The sequence below is a fragment of the Sinocyclocheilus grahami genome, unplaced genomic scaffold (assembly GCF_001515645.1).
Source record: "Sinocyclocheilus grahami isolate Dianchi unplaced genomic scaffold, SAMN03320097.WGS_v1.1 scaffold679.1, whole genome shotgun sequence".
NCBI classification, from domain to species: domain Eukaryota; kingdom Metazoa; phylum Chordata; class Actinopteri; order Cypriniformes; family Cyprinidae; genus Sinocyclocheilus; species Sinocyclocheilus grahami.
In genome coordinates, this window is record NW_015505858.1 from 149,880 (window position 1) to 164,664 (window position 14,785).

Below are 14,785 nucleotides of genomic sequence, written 5' to 3' on the forward strand. Positions count from 1 at the left end.
AATGAGTCCTAGTCAAGTGAAATCACTATCATACTAATTAGATTGCAAGAGCAGACTGATTGCTATAAAAGGAGGGAAGAAGCGCTTCTAATCATTGTGTTCTTGTTCGCAATGGTTACCTCCAAAGAAACACGTGCAGCCATCATCGCTTTGCATCAAAATGGCCTCACATGCAAGGAAATTGCTACAAAGAATATTGCACCTGAAAGAATCATTTACCGGATCATCAAGAACTTCAAGGAGAGAGGTTCGACTGCAGTGAAGAAGTCTTCAGGACATCCCAGAGTGTCCAGCAAGCGCCAGACTCCTGAGGAGTCAGCTCTGGAATCGTGTCACCAGCAATGCAGAGCTTGATCAGCAATGGCAGCAGGTTGGTGTGAGAGCATCTGCATGCACAGTGAGGCCAGGTGTCAAGAAGGGCAGCAAAGAAGCCACTTCTCTCCAAGAAAAACGTCAAGGACAGACTGAAATTCTGCAGGAAGTACAAGAATTGGACAGCAGACGACTGGTGCAAAGTTATTTTCTTTGATGAAGCTCACTTCCGACTGTTTGGGAGATCTGGAAAATTGATTGTTCGGAGAAGAAAAGGTGAATGCTACCATGAGTCCTGTGTTGTGCTAACAGTGAAGCATCCTGAGACCATCCATGTGTGGGGTTGCTTTTCAACCAAGGGAGTGGGCTCTCTCATAATTCTGCCCCAAAACACTGCCATGAATAAAGAATGATATCAAAACGTCCTGCAAGAGCGACTTCTTCCAACGATCCATGAGCAGTTTGGTGATGATCCGTGCATTTTCCAGCATGATTGAGCTCCATGTCACAAAGCAAGTGTGAAAAAGCTCGAAGAAAATTACATTGAAATTTTGGATCCGTGTCCAGGCAACTTCCTGGATCTCAATCCCTGTGAAAACCTGTGGTCAGTCCTCAAAAGGCGAGTGGACAAGCAGAAGCCCACAAATTGTGATCAACTCCGAGAACTAATAAGGCAAGAATGGATCGCCATCAGTCAGGATTTAACTGTTATTGTAAAATAAAAACAAAACAAAAAAACATTACATTTGTTAAATGTAATTTCCAATTCATAAACATTTTAGTTATAAATTTCCATTAATTAATATATATATGTATATTCCATCCATCCTGTAATATATTAGAATTTTCCATAAATATATAGTTCAGTCATGAAACTCTAGATGGCGCATTCTGACGGGGTGTTAACGTAACTGATGATATTCAGAGAGTTAAACGACTTGGCACAAGCTGATTGGGAATTGCAGAGGTCATGAAGAACAACGGTCAACACTGTAAATATTGACTCGTTATGCATTTTTTTTGCCAATAAAAGCCTTTCAACCTCATTATATGCTTATCATCGTTTTTCAGTATACCATAGAAACATGTGGAAAAATAATCTGCAAAGACTGAAGCAGCAAACTTTGCAAAACACAATTTATGTCACTGCCAAAACTGTTGGCCATGACTGTGTGTGTGTATATATATATATATATTAAAATGAATATATATAATTAAAATGAACAACAGGACCCAATGCAGTACAATTGATATTTATGTAACAGATATAATCAACAGCAAAAATCTAAAGTTTAAAAGCATCAAATTGCATTGTGTAAAACTGTTATTGTAAAATAAAAACAAAACAAAAAAACATTACATTTGTTAAATGTAATTTCCAATTCATAAACATTTTAGTTATAAATTTCCATTAATTAATATATATATGTATATTCCATCCATCCTGTAATATATTAGAATTTTCCATAAATATATAGTTCAGTCATGAAACTCTAGATGGCGCATTCTGACGGGGTGTTAACGTAACTGATGATATTCAGAGAGTTAAACGACTTGGCACAAGCTGATTGGTTCATTCTGCATATGCAGCCAATGAGCTTACTGCCTTGCATTTATATGGCTGGCTAGCATTCACTTGAGATTCCTGCAGCGCGCTTTCAGAGTTCTCTGAAACCCTCCACCTTCCCCAGCTCCACCTGTACAGATCTGCTACGGGGTTATTTTATATGCTATTTGTGCAGCAGCAGTATGTTCCTGTACTTGCTTGCAGCAACAGCAATAATCTACAACTACAGCAATAACCAACAGCAGCAGCAATTCAGCAGCAGTGTAGCAGATCTGTTCCGCCAAGACCAAATACATTAACATTGTCATATCCATCACCATGGTAAAATGTTCCGAGAGTTGTCATGATTGAACTGAACATTATGATTACTTGATGTTCATTCAATAATACATTCAGTGAAGGATTCATCAGACTGATTCACCGTATAATTATTAATTAAAAAGACTGCACAACAGAGTCATTTGTTAGTGAAACGCACTACGCTGGTTGCACTGTACAGCAGGTTTTTGATTCACTAAAAATGGCAGACAACATAAGCATGCGTTCTGAACTAATATAGTTATTGTTATAATTATCGTTCTTGGTGTAAATGGGTCTTAAAGGGGTAGTTGTTCCAAACCTGTATGAGTTTCTTTCTTCTGTTGAACACAAAAGAAAATATTCTGAAGAATGTTTGTAATCAAACAGCTGCTGGCTGGTAGCCATTCACTTCCATAGTATGGGGAAAAAATGGTTACCAGCAACTGTTTGGTTACCAACATTTTTCTATATAGTTTGTGTTTAACAGAAGAAAGAAATTCATACAGGTTCTGAATAACACAATATCCATTTTTGGGTGAACTATCCCTTTAAGAATGTTCACATTAAAATTAAGAACTATAGAATGGGTTGAGGCTTGTTTTATTAACTCTAAATAGTCAGATAAAACAAGTTCATTTTTCCCACCATCTTCAACAGGACCCAGAACTCAAAATCAAATTAGTTTGGAGCTACCGCACACTTCATGTTCGAGAGTTTACATTCATTCATTTACACTTAATGTTGTAAGCCCCATATGTTCTTGATCTCCCGGGCTCTCAGAAACTTAATGGAAACATCTGAAGATCAAATGCATGGGCTGCAAACAGTGCAAAAGAGGCCTACAAAACAGGAGATAACTATGTTAGACAAGGGTTACTTCCTTCCTCAGAGATCAATACAGTCTCATTGCCCTCTGTTTAGTTCCAGCACTTCCTTTGCTTAATTCTGTTTTTTCCTTGATATATAAAAGTGATTGGCTCTCTTGCTGCCAAAACGTGTCCTGCACGGCTGTAAAAAAACAGCTTCCCCACAGCAGCTTTTTCAAATTTGGGGCTCGTGACACTCTGCCAAAAGCCACAAATTACCCCCCTCTAGCAACAGCGAATTAGGAACAATTTTCTGTTTGCTATAAAAAAATGGGAAAAAGAAAGGCAAGGGTAAAATATAGCTTACACTAGAGACCACCAAGGCAGGCAGCTTAGAAATGAAGTGCATGCTCGCCCTGCTGACGGTTTGGGTGGCAGGGCGGCATTTGGCATTTCATGCACTTGCTGATACTCGTAGTAATCAATTCGCTAAAACATGGTGTAATGTTTCAACTCAGTGAGGTCACACTTAGAGAGAGAAGACCAGCGTATTAATATCATGCCTTGATGGGGAACAGGCATTTTTTTAAATGAGGGATTTGAGACCGATTGTACAGGAGAAAAGATGTTTTACACCAAATCCTCTCTGGTTTTCTTTGAGTTTGGTCTATTGGATTAAGGATCAGAAGGGAATAAGCAGATTTTTTCATTTGATACAAAGTGTGAGGTTTGGCTAAGTGTCCACTATCTATGCCAGCTCATGATTTTTCCCTTCCAGGACTCCTTCCAATGCCTTTTAAAAGTCTAGGTCCAAGTTCTTCTGCACTGCTGTAGACTTTAACGTAGAAGAGCGGAAAACCAAACCAAAGCATAAGGTTGAGGAATTGGTGAGGTTAAGAGCCAATCTCCTGCTGCAGCTCGCTGCTGGTGGTCCACAAACCTCATTCAGTTCCCATAGCAACACCCATCGACTGTGAGTAAAGGAGATCTCGAGTAAACCACCTGACCATAGGCAGCCCGACCATCACCACGTCAGCATAATCAGGCTTTGGGCCCATTGAAAAAACAAGGCAACAGTAACCTGAGACTGAAACGCACATTAACTCGGTTCTGTAGCCTCTGACCCATATGTTAATTATACTTCCTGTTCCCTTCCTGATTACATGACAGCAGATTTTTAGCTCGTTCACAAAGGAATCAGCTAATTGTGCAACTGGACGCAGCACCACTTGATGCCATTTATTAAGTTTTTAGTCGAAAATTACGTTGTTTTGTTTCACAAGAGATTGTTGACTATTTTCGTATTGGCTTCCGATAGGGATGCAAAGAAGCTTTGTTTGCAATAGCATAGGCCTGCTACCATGCTACTCTCACTACTATTACAGTATATAGTATATATAGTTTGTTAAAAAAATTGGACACATCTACTCATTCTATATTCCTATAATTATAAAAATAACTTTCATCCCATAAAATAAAGTAGGGGAATTGTTTAGTCACCAAAAATGTACGAAATGGAAATATAGCTTAGTGCATGCATATGTTTTTTTTAAATTAGTAAGCAAATTCAATGAAAAGCTTTTTAAATAGTAGTATGCTACATATCACATGAACTCCTATTTTGCATTTTAGTGGTGTCTTGCATGGTTGTTTTGCATATTTTATTCAAAGAAATTACACTGCACTCATAAAAATAAAGGTACCTTACTGGCATCTATGCTCCATAAAAAACCTATAACATCCAAGGAACCTTTTAATTCTGCAAATTAAATTACTTTAAAATTAATTACTGTGGAAAAAACTTTTTCACACTAAAGGCTGGAATACACTACAATTTTTGCCCCGATTTACAGTTTGGATAAGTTGATGCTAGTTGCTGAAAGTCAGAGCAGTCTGGAGATTTAAGTTGTCAGAAAATCGTCTAGTATATGATGGTCACAGACTCTGATTTTTTAACTTCAGACTGTGATTCCATCCAGTTGGAGGAAATCAAACATGTTTGATATTTTGAGGCGATTTTAGAATGCATTAGTTTTCATTTGTCATGCATCTCCTAGCAAGAAGGTGCACATTTCTGTGTCAGTTTGTTGTGATTGGAAAAGTGTTAAAGTGACTTTTGTGACTATTACAATGTCGACAAGTGTATGATGCCCAGTGTTTTAAAATCTGTTTAGATTTTAAAAGTCATGTACTTTATTCCAGAAAAAAATGGTTCTTTTAAGAACTGCTCACTTAAGGGTTCTTTGGGAACCCACTGGCCTGCATCAGTGTGAATGACCTTTATCTCTACAGCAAGATTAACCCAAAATGACAATTCTGCCATCATTTACTCAATCATGTTGTTCCAGGCACAATTTTTATTCATTTTTGAAACTGAAGATAGAGATATTTCTGTTCCGCCATTGAAAGTCCATGCTTCAAAAAGTAAATAAAACATCATGGAAAAATGAATCTATATGAAATGGCTCATGAGAATTTGATGTACTTTATGTGTGTGTGTTGGTCAGTCTTTGTTTAATTAAAAACATTCTAGTTTGTGTTCTGAAGATGAACAAAAGTTATATAGGTTTGGAACTACATGAGGGTAAGTAAATGATGATACAATTAAATTTTTTTGGGTGCATGAATTATTCTCTAAATTGCAATTAAATTGTATTGCTGTATATTGTAACACTATACATTATTGTTACACCCCTACCAACTGCATTTGTCAGAATGATGGGACTTCTGTATGCACAACATAAACCTTTATTGGTTTTATATTTTGTTTATTTTGACAGATTTTGCTTATTTGTATATTATTTTGAGATTTTAAACAATTAAAAAAGTGAATGGAAAAAGTGTCTCAATCATTAAGTTGACACGAGGCGAAATATTTCGAAATCTTAGCTAAATATTTTAAGGCAGCGGGGTAACAAATCTGTGCTTAATATTAATCAACTCAAGTTGAAATAAATATTTTTCAAGTTGACATGATTTCATTTCTTAAAGCAAGCAAAAACAATATTGACTGGACTTGAAAATAAAAATAATAAAAAATAAACTTATTTTTAGGGTAAGTTATTTATTTTTATTTTTTAAAGGCTTAGATGTGATCGTCAGAAATCACTTTCAGGAGCAAATTAATTTTAAATGCATGTCTTTATTTCACCCCTTGAATCACTTTGTTACCTTCACAGCTCAAATGCAACAAAATAGACCTCAAAAACACACAGGAATATTGTGAGGAAACAGAATTTTCCTTTTCAGGAAGCTGCTTGGAAGGAGTAGGATATCCCACAGAGCACATCTGCAGCGCTGCGTGGCTGGAGGAGAGAGTAGGAGACCTGCGCGAGCTGGTACAGGCTTTGAGCAATGACTTTAACCATCCTGTTTGACTTGGCATGAGGAGACAGGAGAAAGCGCCTCTCGGGTCAGGTACAAGCAGACCTTTAAACAGAACCTGCTCGTTCACTCCCTTGTAAAAGCAAACCGTATCTGAGGGTAAAAATATGAGTTATAATACGTCATCGGGACTCGGGCGAGCTGGAGGGTGTCAAATAAAGAGCAATTCATCACAATCACAATATTATTAACATGCTTAATGTGACACTGATAGAGCATGAAGTGGAGTTTTCACAGATGACGTATTCAATTTCAGACCACAAATGTAGGGCTTATTATGATTTCTGTCTTCGTACGTAAAATGTCTTGTTTTGTTTTAAATTATGGGTCTTAGACGGCCATTTGACTGGAGAAAATAATCTCGCAGATTGTTTCTGAGGATCACAAACTGTGGCAGCTGGGAAAGACGATCGTGTTTAAGCAAGATGTGGGAGCTGGGTCACAGATCTGTGATGGTCACTGTAGAAATAAATATTTGTCGCTATATCTCTGTTGGGACGCGGCTAAATAGAGGCAGTTATTCAAAGCCAACAACAGGAATCTTTCCATCTACTGCATGAAAGAGTCTAAAGTGCATGGGCGAGCTAAAGACAGCTGGACACATTTACACCATAGTGCATTTTCGTGTAGGCTGCTCACACACTCACAAAGACACACTCCTTTTGTTTCCTTTATTTTGTCAGGTGCAGCGGGGAATTTAGTTATCTCAGGTTGGCCTTAGCTTTGGTTCTGGCTCGTCTGCGCTTGTTTTCTTTTTCTTTTCTCACACATGAATCCAGTAGGCCTACAGTCCATTTAGGCATAGGCTATAACTTTCAAGCTCAAGAAAGAAGAAGTCTGTCGGCGCCAATGGCCTGTAGCGCCTTTGCTTCGGGCGTCCCGAGTTCGAGTCCCGGCTTATGGCCCTTTACCGATCCCACCCCCCTCTCTCTCTCACCCACTTCGCTTCCTGTCGACCTACTGTCCTATCTAAATAAAACGCCAAAAATAAATCTTCCAAAGAAAGAGAAAGACTGGAAAACGTCAAACATAAAAGCGCAGGTCAAATAAACAAGATTTCAAATGCAGCCAAAGCATTACGGTGGAATTCAAGACAATCACGGGTTTTACAGGCAAATTAGTCATTTCCCTCAGTTTGATAAAGTAGATATTTGACGTCTTATTTAGGCTGCATACAATTAAAAATGCTGCTTTATATCTGAATTGGGAACTATCACTGTAATCGTTTTATTCATATGAAGATCGTTATAGTGGCACTGAGAAGCTCATCAAACAGAAAGCAGGATTAAGGCACGTGTTTTCACGATCCAGCTGAGATGAATTCCTCTAGTCATGTCAGATTGGTACTCCAGATCACGAGCTCCTTTGCTTGATATTCATTTGGTGATACAGCACACAGACTCGGTATATAAACAGCGAGGGACGCTAAATGCAGCCATGCGTGTGACATTTGACTCTCATGGTGTTTTGCTATTACTTAGCTATACCGGATTATTTTGTATGTTTTATTTAAATTTTATTTGAATAATTCCGACAATTTCTGAGGCATGGATTTGCTGTAGCCTTCTGCTTCTCACTATGATAAAATATTAGGGATCGACTTTTTTTAACTGAAAAATATTTGAAACGCCATTCTGCAACATAAAATGCATAATTCTTAAATAGGCTTTTTTTAATTTATAGAAATTCGAATTATTTTACTCGTTATCTAAACGTTCTAGTAGCTATCAATACTAATAAAATTAACTATTGGCTAAAGTGGTAGGAGTTCAAGTGACTATTCAATTTATGATAAAACAAAACAAGTAGGCTAATACTCAGCGATGTGGTCGCACACATATATATATATACATACATATGAATATTTTTAGATAAATACAGTATATTGGTTTTAACTCTTATTTTCCTGTTCCTGTCAAAGACACTCTGCCCTCTGCATTATCTTGATTGCTTCTAGTTGGAAATACCAGTGCTTGCGTGCTTTTCTCATTTCCATTCCCATAAAACTGTGTTAATTTGACATTCTCGTCTTTGTGTAACTGAGGGAATATTCTGAAACTTAGCAATCATATGCCCTTATGACATAAAACTCATAAAAACAACACAGTACACATAAAATCAAATCAAAAGGGTGTCATTATTCCTCATTCCGCATGGCCTGTTGTTTCCCAGGAGAAATATAAATTCTTATTGAATCATTTTATGAATTTGGTGACAGTGTAATTTTAATTTGATTATGAAACCCTACTAAATCTATTCAATCATTTCAAGCAAAAATGGAGGCCCCAAGATCCTAGCAAAGCACTCAGAAGAGGGATCAGAGACTTGCGGTCATGTGATGATAGGCTGTATATAATGTGTAGAGCTTTTGAAATCGACGATTGAAATGACTGTGTTAAATGATTGTCAGACTAATAGAAGTGTGAATATACACCTGAGTCAGAGTCAGCTGTCAAAGACTCCGCTGAGCGTTTGGAGATGATTATTTACAATGTGCGCTCAGATGGAAATCTGCTCATGCTCAGGCGAGATACTGTATATTTGTGAAGGGCATTTGAGACTGATCCGGTTGATTATTTCCGCTTAACAAGTTTAAATAAATAAACCGACACGAGTGGACACGTGTTATAGGCCCTACTATTTATGATGGAGATCTAGGCTAAATGAACGGCCATTTAGATCTATGCAGTATCAGAAATAGGCTATAAAACTTTAAGTGACAATATAAATGTCCTCCTGTAAATGATTTTCATGGGCATTTTACGACTATCAGGGCATTATTTTAACCATATGAAATGCCATTCATTATGCCCAATACTCCAATTGAACCAGTTCAATACATTCTGAATGTTAATAAGCATGATTATGGCTTTTATAAAATCACATAAAATGCACAAGATACTATTTAAAAACCCTCCCATAATCAATACAAACCCTTTGGCCTAGATTATTATCTAGATTTTCATCAAATGTTAGATAAATGACTTAACAGAGGAAATCCTACACTTTTTGCACTCACGTTTTAAATATGTGGTGCATTATTGTAACTTTCTAAGTCCTGGTTTATTTCTGACTTACACACACACACACACACGCAACACAACACAGGTTGTGTTTATTTATGCCTATGCGTGTCATAGTTATCATCATTCCTAATTTTTCATTCATAGTAATGAGAATAATTCACATGATTGGAAATGTGATGATGAATAATAACAATTAATGAATTTAAAAATGTTTGCAATCGATATCTTACCTGATCTTACCTTTTTTGGGTGGTTGCTTAGTTAACTGTTTATCCTTGTTGAGAAATGAGTGAGACACGTCTGGAAAATAATGGCACTGTATTTACAGCACAAGAGAAATTTTGCAAGTAAAACGCAATTTGTTTTACAACATAATCTTATAACCGTTTTCTGGTTGTATTTCTTGTTCATGACAAATCATGAACAAATCACGACATTTCTTGTCCATTTAAAAAAAAGTCCATTTTATTTCCGTCAAAACGCGAAAAGGAAATTCGTCATTTAAATAGTCGATTCGGTCGATATTTAATCATTCCAATAAAATAACATGCATCGATAAACAATTTCAGCATGTAACACTTCAACACTTCACTGGATGAATTCCAGACAGAAAAAAATTAAAAACGAAAATATTCGAAAACATTCGACGCGATGCTCTACACACTTTTATACCTCGGGATAAACGAAATGATCCCTGAGAAGAAAGAAAAAAACAATAGTTTCGTGTCCAAATATGCGCTGCTAGTCATTGACGCAAGCCAGGTGTCTGTGTTTAGTGGACAAATCCACGTGACCGTGCACATCTTGCAGCTTCTGGTACTCGTACTGAAAATTAAGGACCCGAGGGAAGCCCACTGGATTGAACATTGCTGAGGACGCGTATGGAGAGGTCGGGGCCATTGCGCAGGCGAGGCCATGGGTGACAGGCTCCATGGCCACTGTTTGAGACTGTGGGAAAGACTTGGCTGTGACAGAGTTCCTCGAGAAAAGCGCAGACAGCGCCGGTAAAATGCTCCCAACAGGTGGCACGCCGATGGGTTGATGGAAGCCAAATGGGTAGATATCCAGCCCCGGTAAATGAGCGCAGGACGCGCTGAGCCCGTACGCGCCGTAGCCGAGGTTAGGAAAGCCACTGGGCTGCAGCGCCTGGTCTTTAAACACGCCAAATTTGAAGTGCTGACGCTTAAATCGCTTCCTTCTCCTCAGGAAACTTCCGTTCTCAAACATATCCGATGAATTGGGATCCAGAGTCCAGTAATTCCCTTTCCCGGGATTACCGGGCTCGCGTGGCATTTTCACGAAGCAGTCGTTTAGGGAGAGATTGTGTCGGATGGAGTTCTGCCAGGCTGGGAACTTCTCTCGGTAGTACACAAACCGGTGGCTGATGAAGTCGCATATCTCGCTGAGGGTGAGACGCTTCTTTGGGCTCTGGAGGATGGCCATGGTGATCAAAGCGATGTAGGAATAGGGCGGCTTCACCGAAGCGCTCTTGCTTGAGCTTGAGAGACATATGGAAGATGGGACGTGGTCCTTATCCTCCTTCTTATGTACCTGGTCGGATGCAGAAAGAGCGGAGGTCGAAAGATGCTCATCTCCAGACTCCTTGCCACCCTCTCCAACCACGTCGACAACGAGGTCATCCATTAAATCAGTGTCCAGGGTCATAATCCACAAGTTGGAGACGCGAAACGGGTTCTAAACAAGCAGATGGCAACGCGCAGGAGTCTTGAAAAGGGCTGTCCCTGGTTCCTCAGAACACCCTGGAAGATGGATGATAAAGAGACGAGCGCGCTAGCAACACAGCATTTAATTTGGCCACACAGGAATCCTCACCATTCGAGCGCAGGAGGTCTGGAGAGCTGCGCTTGCAGCAATGTCCATCGTCCACTCCAACGCAACTGGATTCCTGCAGCTGCTCGGGAATCGGATGACGATGATGTCATGACGGAGTTCTCAGGAAGAAGCTCCACTCCAATGAAAACAGGGCAACTCTACCAGGTCCTGTCCGCAGACAGTCCTCCGAAGGAACCATGATTGATGTCATGTCACTCAAGTCACAAGGGTATTACGTCGCTTAACTGAGTATGAATTAGACAAATTACACTACCTGCTCCTTTGACTGCTGGACATATCACGTATTGGGTTTGAATTAACAGAAAATATTAAAAACATGTGCTAAAATGAAAGAAGGACAGTGACATAGCAGAGCGGTCGCCGTGATGGAACATTGTGATTAACCAATCAGATTTGAAGAACCAGTTTGTAGTTTTTGTGAAGTTTAGGCTTACAATCAGTGTTTGGTGCTTGCACATCAGTGTCATTCATCTATCATTTCCTCTGATTTTGGGGATTAGGTTAGGTTTAGGTGTAGGGATATGGACAAGACTACATTTTTGGATTACAATGTTGTTCCAGGGTCAACAAAATATGTTGGCCTAGAAACACATCTAACTCAGCAAAATCAGGACGTGCGTGACATGTTCACTTTTATTAGTGCATGCTTTTAATATTTTCTGTTAATTCAAACACAACACCTGATACGATATGTCGAGCAGTCAAAATACATTTTTCTTTTTCTTTTTTGGAATTCGAAAGGAATGACCAGAAATGAATTACTGGAAATAATCCCAGCACCAAAAGATTAGTATATCCTCTGCTTATTTCTCTATTCACGCAATAGCTTTTACATGTAAATCGACCAAGTTTATTGAAAATTGCTGAATTAGGACACAAGGTAAAAAACGTGACATAACATGCGAATTGTGTATCCCTGAGATCATATTTTTTTTAGCCATGCAGCAAATTGAGCAAATCAGTTGACAGTATTCATATTGTACAAAGTGGTATATTATTTGGGGTATTGTCATCATATTTTATTCATTATTATTTAATATTCTTTATGATTTGTATCCGCATTGTTTTATGCCTTAAATAATGAATAACAAATTATTATATACTATTAATAATGACTGATAAATAAGTAGCCTACTGAACAGCATTAAGATCAAACATATAATTTATAGCAGTTTAAATGGTTTTATTATTTTAGTTATTGTTAAATCCAGATTTTAAATATATAAAACAACAAAAACCAAAATTATAATAAATATAGAAAATAGGCTACTGGAGACCATTAAAACCAATAAAAGATAAATAAAATGACAGCACAATATGAATCAGCCTGAAAGTCATTCAGCTGTGAAGCAACGAGGCTAAAATAAGAAACAGATTTATATGCTATTTATCATAAGGTGCCGTATGTATTTGATCTTCGCACATATGTTTCCTCTGCATTTCCCATTGCGCTTAGGCTAGTTTTTTTTTTTCTTTAATGATATGGTGAAAATTAGTTATATCATACAAAATTGTCGGGTCATTCAGATGAAAGTGAACCATTCTCGCTCGCAATTGGCTGCTGAAGGCCGTGGGGTGTTTGTTTTAATGATGCAGCTCTTTGTTGAGGATTTCTACATTTCCTGCGCATATAATCTTATTGATACCGGAGCCCACCGAGCGGGGAGGTGATGTGGGTGGGCATGATTGCACAAATCTATCACGCATGTCCTCAGATTGGAAACAGGCCCAGCGAGAGAAATGAATGAAGGATGGTTTTGGAAGCGAAAAGGGGATGATAATACAAACCCGACGCAGCAGTTCCACAGATAATGTGCTTTAATGTGGTATTCATGGGTGATGTATTCCTATAGACAGCATACTCTACAAATGGAATAGGCAAGGTTACAAACGCTACGACTGGCTATGTAAAATATGTTCTATATTAGAATATTTATACGAGTAATATTTTGCTTTTATATTTCTACTATGAAGTTATTAGGATAGACCGTGGCTTTGTTGTTACTGGGCTATATCGAATTCATCTCAAGCCAAAGTCAGAAGTCCCTAGGCCTAAACAAACGTGTGTTTTCTCTAGACGTAATATGGTCTTAAACACTTAGCTCACCATCTTAAATGAAAATAATTTTAACAAATAGCCTAATATAGCCTACAATACCATCGGTTATTTTTTGCAATGTCCGTTGGGTGAACGCAATAAAGCTACAAAAGTTCTCAGTAGCATTTTTGTCTATTTTTTTCTTTAAATTCAGATGCAAGCTGTCACCACGTAATAAATGTAGCCTATTATAAAATGCGATTTAATTACAGTATCTGAAAGAAATTGATTTTCAAATAGGCCTATTATAAGAAAGGATCATTATAGTGAAAACGGTGACACCTAGGTCCCATTAAAATATACATTTATAACTTGTTTAATTCACATTTGCCTTTCCGTCTTTTTCGCCGCGGTGCACCATATTTAATTGATCGCGAATGAAATCGAGGTCGTAAGGGATATAAATCAATCTCGACAGGGACGTTGTAGGCTTATTTATTAAATGTAGCGTAAATGGGTGTTAAGAGAGACTTTGGTGTCCATCAGCTGACATTGAAAATAGCCTTTACAAAAAATAGCCTAGAACCTGCTGACAAAGTCTGTTTTATTCGTGAAAAAAAAGTGCAGTTTTAGGCCTATCTTACATAGGATCTTATGTACTTGTGTTTGGCAGATTCATTTAACGTATAGGCTATTTCTGATTACAAAACTCAGTTTACAATGCATTGGTTAGCGAGAATTAAGGTCTTTAGCTAGTCTTTTGTTCTTGTGTTCAAAACAACTTGCTAACTTGAGGCCATGCTGCTCAGTCTTGCCCTCAAAGAGATGGTTGTTTTTATGCAGATGGGATGAATAAATGAGTCGACAGCAGAGACAAACTGAACATTATAGAAAAACGGTGACACCTAGATCCCATTAAAAGTGTTGAGATTTTGTGCGGTTTATGGTCAAGAGAAAATCTATGGTCTATGGTCAAAAATCAAGTGCTGATTTTTGAGCACTAGCCTTGAAGGAAAACTCCCTAGATTAAAGAAACAGCGTCACCTTGTGACAAAAAGTTTCCTGCTGTGCAAAATGACTTTTAAATGGACTAAATCTTTTATATAGGCCTATTATTCTTCTCAAATCAGTGTAAATAAACAGCTGGTTCCCAATAATACTACAGCCTATCTCAAATAGGGTGTAGCCTAGGTCTATATATCAACGTTTGTGAGAAACAATATGAAAATGGCTACTAGAAAAACATTGGGTTTGCTTTGTATCAAGGCTAACGTTTCTTATTAAAAAAGAAGAGGAAGACTGAACAAGAAGAAAGAAAGAAATGCCACATTACAGGTGCAGGCCTGTAGGCACTGCTTGCTTTTTGTCCTTTATGTCATGTCTTGTTCTGCTCAACTGAAGACAGCAGACAAACCTGTTCAGCTTTTTTTATATATACACTGCTTGTGTTCAGCTTTTTTTATATATACACTGCTTGTGTTCAGCTTTTTTTATATAT

General features: G+C 38.0%; 1 protein-coding gene across 1 annotated transcript; it reads right to left on the reverse strand.

Annotated features, from left to right (window-relative positions):
• Positions 1-10,136: 10,136 nt before the first annotated feature.
• LOC107559233 (forkhead box protein D2-like) lies at positions 10,137-11,060 on the reverse strand. Its single transcript, XM_016242979.1, has one exon. The coding sequence runs from the start codon at positions 11,058-11,060 to the stop codon at positions 10,137-10,139; it is 924 nt and encodes a 307-aa protein (XP_016098465.1).
• Positions 11,061-14,785: the final 3,725 nt, after the last annotated feature.